This window comes from Echinops telfairi, unplaced genomic scaffold (genome assembly GCF_000313985.2).
Source record: "Echinops telfairi isolate 266 unplaced genomic scaffold, ASM31398v2 ScPeMD7_3533;HRSCAF=4204_0, whole genome shotgun sequence".
NCBI classification, from domain to species: domain Eukaryota; kingdom Metazoa; phylum Chordata; class Mammalia; order Afrosoricida; family Tenrecidae; genus Echinops; species Echinops telfairi.
This window is the reverse complement of record NW_022107431.1, coordinates 42,626,062-42,635,823: the sequence shown is the minus strand read 5'-3', so window position 1 is coordinate 42,635,823 and position 9,762 is coordinate 42,626,062. Positions and strand designations below refer to the sequence as shown.

Genomic DNA, 9,762 nt, shown 5'->3' with positions numbered 1-9,762 from the left:
CTGTTGCATGCACTTAGTGTTTTGCCTCAGAGTGGTGGGGTCAGATTGGGCACAACTCCCACACTGTGTCTCCAGTGTTGTCCCCTGTAGGGCTATGAGTCAGTGAGGGACGTCATGTCTCATAGTGGGTCTGGCCATATGGTCTTCTCTGTGGATTGGCTGCTCTGAACAGGGATATAATCCTCAAGACTTGGTGGGCCAAGATGTGCTCCACTATCTCTTCCTCCCCTTTCATTTGCTCTCGTGTGTACTCTGATCAGACATGTCCCTCTCCCTGAACTGCAGCTTCAGTGCTGTCCTCTGAAGTGAATTCTTCTGTGGGGAGAGGCAAATATCCATGTAATTGGGATTGGGGCGGTCCCTCAGACCTCCCCACTGGTTCCCTACTCCATGCCAGACATACAGCCATTGTGTAAAGCGCATTTGTACATTTGTTGCCCTCATCATTCTCAAAACATTTGCTTTCTACTTGTGCCCTTGGTATCAGCTCTTCACCCCCTCCTCCCTCCCTGCCTCCCCTCACAAACCCTTGATAATTTATAAATTATTATTATTTTGTCCTGTCTTACACTGTCCAACAGCTCCCTTCACCTACTTTTCTGTTGTCTGCCCCGTAGGGAGGAGGTTCTATGCAGATCCTTGTGATTGGCTATCCCTTTCTACCTCACCTTCCCTCCACCCTCCTGGTATCGCCACTCTCACCAGTGGTCCTGGGTGGTTCTTCTGTCCTGGATTCCCTGTGTTTCCAGTTCCTATCTGTACCACTGTACATCCTCTGGTCTAGCCAGATTTGTAAGGTAGAATTGGGATCATGGTAGTGGGAGAGGAAGCATTTAGGAACTAGAGGAAAGTTGAATGTTTCATCGTTGCTACACTGTACCCTGATGGGCTTATCTCCTCCCCACGACCCTTCTGTTAGGGGATGTCCAGTTGCCTACAGATGGCCTTTGGGTCCCCCCTCCACACTACCCCTCATTCACAATGATAAGATTTTTTGTTCTTTGATGCCTGATACCTGATCCCATCGACACCTGATCATCACACAGGCTGGTGTGTTTCTTCCATGTGGGCTTTGTTGCTTTTCAGCTAGCTGGCCGCTTGTTTATCTTCAAGCCTTTAAGACCCCAGATGCTATAGTCTAAGGGATTTTTTTAAATTTACAGTTTAAAGATGATCTTGGAGCCATAACTTAAGGCACAAGTTCAGCCATCACATGAGCATCTCTTTTAAAACGTTTCCAAATGCAATATAAAAATCAGTTTGTCGAAGGCAGCCCAAGTTTCACAGTGTAAGGTATGATAAATACTCAACTCGTCCATCAGCTAATGAAGCTAGAAACATAAGGTTTTTGCTGTTTGATTGCACCACCATAGATTCAGCAGTTAGGAGCCGGATTAGCCTCTGCGACATTAGGAAATCTTGAGCACAGCTGTCATTCTGGAAGGAAAAGAAACATTTCTAGCATGCCATTTTATTAAGTACATTTCGTCTGATATATGAGGGGGTGCTGCCCAAAAAAACAGAATTTTATTTTCAAAGCTATGCATTTAACTTTTTTTTTTACAAAACAACCTGCTCACTTTCAAAGTACTCTCCATTGCACTTAATGCATTTGTTAAATCTGCAATTCCATTCTTGGAAACATTTTTCAAACTCATCTGTTTGGATGGCTGACAGCACCTCCCTCGTTTTTTTCTTCACCTCTTCTCTGTCATCAAATCGGTATTCTTTCATGTCCCTTTTCATTCATGGAAATAAAAAGATGTCGCACGGAGCAAGGTCAGGTGAGTCAGGTGTGTGGTACAAGAGAGGAATGCTGGGTTTTGCCAAAAGCTGGCACACTGAGATGGCTGTGTGAACAGGTGCATTGTTGTGGTGGCAAAACCAGTCCCTCGTCTACCACAAATCAGGCCTTTTTTATCTCACACTGTTAAGCAATCTTTTCAGAAGCTCTAAATAGAAAGCTTGATGAACTGTCTGACCTGGTGGAATGAACTCCCAATGCACTATGAGTCGACATTTTTGTCCCTTCAGGAAGTTGACAGGCATCCAGAATGAGGTTTGTCATCAATCAACATTTCACCTTTTTTGAAACGAGAAAACCACTCATGCACTTGAGTTTTTCCCATAGCGCTGTTCTTATGTGCTCTGTTCCACCTCTCAACCATTTCTGCTGTCACAGCCACATGCTGCTCTCTTAAATTGGCCATCACAAAAGATGAGGTTTGAGCAAAACCACTCTTAACGAAACATTCACTGTGCCCAGAGCAAACCTTCCCAGGTGACACCACTGGGTGCACTGACTCAGAGCAGGTGGTTGGATGCTCGCCTAGCTGGAAAAATGTGTACAGTACTATGAAATCTCTGCTTCGCCCAGCACAATTCCGGTTTGGTCGGGTGGGGGTGGGGGTGCCCCCTTGTATATACAATGTAGGGATTCCTGGCAGCTCAGTGGTTAGAAGCCCCAATGTTTATACACGTGGGGCTGCTAACTGAAAAGTCCGCGGTTTGAAACCACTCTCCACACCTCAGAAAAAAGACAAGACTTTCTATTCCCTTGCACACACTAATGGCACCGTGGGAGAAAGATGGGGCTGTCTGCTTTCCGTGAGGTTGACAGTCTTGGAAACCCTCTCGGACAGCCCTGTCCTGTCTTGACACTTCCCCGTGAGTTGGAATCAACATGACAACATACAACAAAAGCAAATAAAATGTTATCGCTGTAGTTGTAAGTTACTTCATCGTGGTCTATGAAAACAATCCCACAGCTGAATTGCTTCAGGCTGTTATCAAATATAAAATCCCAACTTCAAAACAACTAGCTAAGAAGCAACTACCTTGAAAAGGATTAATCTCGGTTAGCTATGCTAAAGAAGGTAAGACATTCCCTAGTTTCTCTGAGGAATTATTCTCCCTCATTGTGCTCCTCCGTGGTGTGTCTGTGTTGAGAACCTAGATTTAAGAGATGCCTTCTTCTTCTCCTTCTTCTTCTCAGATTAACTCGGTCTACAGCTTCAGTGGCTGTCTCAGCAGCCTGCAGCTCAACGGGGCCTCTGTCACCTCTGCTTCTCAGACCTTTAGCGTGACCCCTTGCTTTGAAGGTCCGATGGAAATGGGAACATACTTTTCAACAGAAGGAGGCTATGTGGTTTTAGGTAATGTGACTGATTCTGTAAACTATGAATCGCAAACACTTGCTTTCCAGAGAATGCCAACACACAGCTCTAGAAGCGGACCTTTGTCCACAACCAACCTCCCTTTCCGGAGCCTCATGGTGCCTTCAGCCCTGAAGTTCCGTTCCCTGCCCAGAGCTTCCCCACAGCTGCCAGACCTGGGGAGGACCACCCTGGCTCCTCTAGAATTCCCATGCTGCACGCTGTCTCCTGCTCTCCATGCGCTTCCAGCAGGCCTGCCTCTGCTCCCTCTTAACAGACTCTTTGGTCCCAATAAGGCCAGCCCCAATTCTGCAATGCCAGAGGAAGCACGGTCCTTCAGAAATTCTTTCTATATTTTTATTCTCCTCAACCAGTATGTTCTTGCTTAGCATAGCTTTTATGATATACCTCCTGTATGCAGTCACTGTGCATGTCATAACGGATATAACATCTCCTAAAAGTAAAATTCTAGAAGACTACACAGGTTCACCGTCTGATGCACTTCAATAAAGCAAACATGAAGTGTAAGGAGGGCCCCTGGATAGACATTTGGAAAGAGAATCAGAGAATAGAAGATTACAGGTCACCTGCACTCAAGGCCCTTAGCTACGTTGTACATTTCTGGGGCATCCCTGAGGCAGGGAGGAGAAAAGGACTTACGATTGCAGCCAGCTCGACTCTCTGAGACTGCCACCCTGTCCAAAAGAGAAGCCCTGCCGGCATAGTGCGCCCTGTGTGGGACTGCTAAACACAAAGTTAGTAGTTCAAAACCGCTACCTGCTCTGCCGATGAAAGATGAGGCTTTCTACTCCCTAAGGAGTCACTGTGTAGGAAACCCACAGAGGTAGTCCTAACCTGTCCCCACAGGCTCCCTGTGAGTAGGAGAGTCAAGTCACTGACAGTGAGTTTAGCGTTTCTCAACTCTCGTTGACACAGTTCCTCTCTTCCTCTCGTTCGGGATTTTCCCTCCCTGTCTTTATCCCTACCAAAACACCTGCACTCGGTTTGCACGGCCTTTTGTTGAGGGTTTCACTGCATTCCACCGATAAAAATATTAACGACGTGGGCACTTTGAGATGCGTAGCAGCTTGCACAATTGATGTGGCCCATAATCATGAACTCAGAGCAGGAAAAAATAACAAAGTGACTTATAAGGGGAACCCATCATGGGAACGTTTTGAAGCCGTGCAGACTGGCATTGCATCTCCTAGTGTGAGCACAGCCAGCCTTGCTATGAAGTCGTTTTCTCAGGTCGCTGAAGGAGCAGCCCCTGCCCCTGCTGCTGCCCTTGCTCCCCCTTACCTCTGAAAGGGTGGGTTGCAGTGGCCCCGTTTAGGGGCTTTTTTTGTCCTTGCTGCATTTTAAGAATTATTTTAAAATACAGATCCAATTAAGTCAGCATCCTTGCTCAATGGTTGCAAAAAAATAACCCCTTCCAGATGTGAGTCCAGCCTGTCTTCCCCTCCCCAGCTCCATGCCGCCTTCTCCCCCCACTGGCCTGGGTCCAGCACCTCAAGCACCTCAACTTCTGTACCCCTCTTCAGACAGTTTGTGCAACTGAGATGGCCCCCCTGCCTTCTCGTTTTGAAATAGTCAATGGCCCTGCTAATGTCATTTCTGCCCCCCACCCCCGAGTCCCCGAGCACATGATGTGTTGTCAGCGTGTTGTCCCCTTGCCCACACAGAAGAGGTGGTGTGTTAGTGAGCTCACCCTGCCCACCCCGCAGCGTGCCACTGTGCTTCCTGACATGAAAAATGCCACTGGCTACGTGCTGTTGAGAAATCCGTCAAACGTCCCAAGCTGGATGTAAGCGCAGGCCGGAAGGTCCTGAGAGCTGATAGCCTTTCTTCCCCCAGATGAGTCCTTCAACATCGGGTTGAAGTTTGAGATTGCGTTTGAAGTGCGTCCGAGAAGCACTTCCGGAGCCCTTGTGCACGGCCACAGTGTCAGCGGGGAGTACCTGAACGTTCACATACGAAATGGACAGGTATTGTCTTTTAAACAAGGAAAAAAACGTTTTGACCTTGGGTTCTAGGTCGGAAGCGAATGTATTTCACAAAATTATGTCATCGATCATTCTTAATGGGGAGAAAAAAAGGAGATGAGGGATGAGGTGCAACAAAATGTAAACACAGGCAATAATTGGGATCAAATTCATGCCTTGAGAATTGTTTGGGTTAGGTTTGAACAAACAGCTGTGAAAAGATGGCACAACTACCACACAAAAACAAATAATCAGTAATAATGTAATTAAAGGGTCTTAACCAAGATTACAGATGAGTTCATCCCAGCCCCTGCTGAGAATTTGCTTTCCCACCTCACCTATACTGAATCAGAATGTTAATCTAAATAAGTCCTGTTAATTCTTGTGTAAACATTCGTAAGTACACAAGGGGGCTCCAGAATTTTCGCACAAACTTCTTGGGCCCGGTCAAAAGTGGCAGTGAAGTAATTAATTTCTTATTTCAGTGAAATAATTTTGCAAAGACAAATTCTCAGCGGGGGCTGGAGGTGGGAGATCAAACCATAATGAACCTGTTCAAAGCCCTGATTTTAACAAAATACTAGGAAGGGAATTTTTCATGAAATGGAAGCTACACACATACCAACTATTAAAACCAACAAACGATTGTTAAAATTGATATATCTATAAACCTATATGTGTATCTATACACATATAGATTTCTATATCCACCGATACACATATAGATGTGGATATGTGTGCGGTAATACATGTGCATATGTATATCTACACACACACATATCTGACAGAAGGAGCCCTGTGGTGTAAGTGGGGTTTGAGTTGGGCTGCTAACCACAAGGTCAGCAGTTCAAAAGCACCAGCTGCTCTGGAGAAAAAAGCTGAACCTTTCTGATGCGGTTCAGCTTGGTAACGTACTTCATCGTGACCAGTTAAAGGGATCCCTTCTGCTGTGTTTCTTAGGGTCCCTCTCTCCTCTTCATGCCTGTGACCCTGTTCTGTTCTCTCTCCACTGCTCACTCAGTGTACCCCACTTCTATCTCAGTGTACCCCATTTCTATCTCAGTGTATCCCATTTCTATCTCAGTGTATCTGATTGCTAAAGCCCACCCAAGAGCGACCCCTGGTGTTCAGATGGCAACGCTAATCATGTGCGGCGGCTGCTCTGCTGAATTATTGCTTCTCTCTGGTGAACTATTAAGATACTCGGTCTGGTCATAGGTGTGGGGAAACAAAATTAAATAATAAACACTTGTTGTTTGTTTCTTTAAGGTAATAGTAAAAGTCAACAATGGCGTCAGAGACTTCTCCACCTCAGTAACCCCCAAGCAGAGTCTTTGTGATGGCAGATGGCACAGAATTACAGGTAAGAAACGCTAAGGATCCTTTCTGGGCTTCCTTCCCAGAGACGATATATGACGTTGTAGAACAGGCGATGGACGGCATTCTAGAAGTAGCCAGGAAAAAGGGGGAGCTTTGAGTATCGAGCCCGTAGGAGGTTTGAAAATATGAATGTTGCCCCAAATAGTGTTGGAGTGATTGAAATCGTGTGTAATTGATGGAGCATAAAGTAGCACAAGACTATCCTAAATATTGTTGTTTCAAAAGACATTCATGCCATTAGCCTGTAAGGTATTGATGTGCTTAATAATCTAGAAGGAAATGTGGGTTCCGTTCTAGAAGGGACACTCATGACGGTGGTACGCCGGTCTCGTTGGTGTGGAAAGACGTCATTCTGGTGCCCCCTTTTGACCAGTCTCTGCCCTGTCTTCAGTGATCCGGGACTCCAATGTGGTTCAGCTGGATGTCGACTCGGAAGTGAACCATGTGGTCGGACCCCTGAACCCACACCCAGTTGATCACAGCGAGCCTGTGTTTGTTGGAGGTGTCCCAGGTAAGGCTCATTGAAAGGGGGCGGGTTTCTAAATCTGAAGCACACTGCGTTCTCGTTATTGCTATTATCTTACTAAGAGGCGTGTATCTTCATAATTCACCCCAAACAACTCAACCATTTTACATGGGATTGCCCTTTGCAGGGAATATCGGCATACTGAAAAATGTAACTCCTCACGCAAGATCCCAAAAGAGTAACGATAAGCATAAACACCACATTCTAACCAGTAGCTCTTCCCCTCCCCTAGCACATGGCTTTTCTTTTTCTCTCTCTTCTCCTTTTTTCCCATCTCCGCCAAATGTACACACTGTGAATAATGCTCTAAAATGGGAGAGTTGTGAGGGACTGAAGGTTTGCTGGGAATTGCTCTCTTTCCTAGATAGGAAATAGTTGAGACACAGTTCTCAATATCCAGGACTGGCCTGAACTCTAAAGCAGTGCAAGCCATAATTCTCTTATTCCTATGTTGTGGCATTCCTTGGGAAAGCGTCCCAGCTGCGGCTCTGTAAACACCATCAGCTTTGCTGCTCTCACGGTGGAAGGATGGTGTATAGCTGGGGCGATGACAAGAGCACACATAGGGTCCCCCTGCAGTTTGTTCACCCTCTGGAACAGGGACCAGGTCCTGACGTTGAGTGGGGGTGTTTTCCCGCATTCCACTCACCTGGGAGAATCGAGTGCGGCAGCCGGAGAGAGGGGCATAATCGAGACTCTGCCCACTTTTGCATCTGGAATTTGGAGGGAATTTGAAGGGAAAACTTCCAGTAGTTTTTCCTTGCCTCCCACCTAAATTATTTTAGACTTCCCTATGTAAAGGAAGATCACAAAAAAACTTCGAGCAGGGGAGTGAGAAAGCACAGCTCAAACTAACCACCGACATTGGTTCGTCCTAAAATAGTTCCAGTAAACCCTCCTCTCTTGTGTAACATGAATCTTTTTCAAATGCCAGTATTGACAGGAACTCAGGGACTCCAGGCATATTTGAGACTGTCGAAAGCCAACACTCGTTTTCTCACTTCTGTCCCCTCCCACAGTCCCCTGCTTCCAGCAGCCTGGCTTCAGTCAGTCCTGAAAAGGATCCTGGCCAAGGCAGTGTTCTTGGGCTCCTGTGCATTTCTTCTTCCCTAGAACTCACAACACAGTGTAAATGTGTCAAAACTTCCCAAGACCCTAGAGTGTCAAGATCAGGATAGCATAGGAATCCTTTGCTGGTTAGCCTTTCCTGCCCCTGCCTCTTGGGTCTTCCCATCCCTCTCTTCCCAGGCTTGCTATTCCCTAGATTGATCTTCAGGACTCAGCCCAGTCTTTTACTTAGATACGCACCCAACCAAATGTCCCTGGGATGCCCTGTGCATACCACTTACTGCCCTAGCACTCATTGCAAAATACTATGGAAGCCAAATCGTACACCCCTTGGTGACCAAAAACATAACTTCATTCAACACACAACAAACATTATAGATTGTCTATTAAGCAGTGCCCATGGGAGAAAGATGAGACTGTCCATTCACACTCACACTTACCTACTGTCTCAGAAATCCTAACAAACAGGCTTACTTTGTCCTAGGGTTGCTATGAGTCAGAGGTGGTGGGCCTAGATTAAGCACTGTACAGGGCACTCTAGTGGCACAGCAGGGTAAGCATTCAAGGTCAGTGGTTCAAACCTACCAGCCCCTCTGTGGGAGAGAGATGAGGCCGTTTGATTAGATGCAGATTTACAACCTCATAAACCCTCCGTGGCAGCTCTGCTTTGTCCTACATGGACTTGACTATGGATCAATGTTAACTCCATGATAGTGGACTTTTATTAAGCTCTGTGTGAAGCTCCAGGAGACGGGCAGAACAGGAGTGACTCTCGCATAGTGGACGCTGTGGTATCTGATACTCACTTTACATCAGAGTGCTTACCACATGATTCAATCATACGTTTGTCTCTGACTTTCCCTTGTCTTGGTAGTCCACTTGCAACATCACACGTTCACACCCACTACCATTTTCCTTCACTACAGGAGCCACTGAGCTTCACAGACGAGGTGGGCCAGATGTACTCAATGCCAAATCCAGTGGATAAGAAATTTAACTGAGAAAACAGCAGACAGAAACTAGCATGTCAGGAAGGTCTAACCTCAAGCCCATTGCAGCTTTTAATTCTAGCCAAGAGTCATATTAGGCAGCATAGAATAAAAGCAAAGACCATTTAAGCTGAGTGTATTTAATTATATATTTTAAAGCTGTTCAAGATTAAGTTCACTAAAATCAAAGAAGAAACCAGGCATTCAGAAAGATAAGTAAGGGAAATTCAGCCTAAATAAAATCCCTCGGTGCCTTGGATTTTCTCAGAATCCCAAATAAGCTCTTACATCAAGCAGAGCCCTGCTAACTCACTAAATATCAATAAAAAGTGAATGCATTAAAAGTCATCGAACTAAATCCCAACAAGTCAACTTTACTACATGATTTCTTTTTTTTTTTTAATAATCATTTTATTAGGGGCGCATACAACTCAGCACAATCTGTACATACGTCATCTGTGTCCAACATATATGTTGACTTCATCATTCTTACGACACCCACTTTCCACCTGAGGAAGTGCTGAAATCCTGGTGGGGACTAAGCATGATAGAGGGACAGGAAGAAAATCAAGGGAAATAGAGGAAAGAGCTGGGAGGCAAAGGGCAGTTATAGAGGTCTAGATAAATACATGTACATATGCAAATATATTTATATGAGG

At 45.6% G+C, this 9,762-nt stretch overlaps 1 protein-coding gene across 1 annotated transcript in view; it reads left to right on the top strand.

Annotated features, from left to right (window-relative positions):
* Window positions 1–9,762, top strand: part of LAMA4 (laminin subunit alpha 4) — a gene marked incomplete at its 5' end in the record, with an annotated part of 175,128 nt that overhangs the window by 158,625 nt on the left and 6,741 nt on the right. The window contains 4 exons of the mRNA XM_030886727.2: window positions 2,996–3,155; window positions 5,013–5,143; window positions 6,410–6,503; window positions 6,912–7,031. Of these exons, the coding sequence (XP_030742587.1) occupies window positions 2,996–3,155; window positions 5,013–5,143; window positions 6,410–6,503; window positions 6,912–7,031 (505 nt within the window). The remainder of the gene's footprint in view (window positions 1–2,995; window positions 3,156–5,012; window positions 5,144–6,409; window positions 6,504–6,911; window positions 7,032–9,762) is intronic.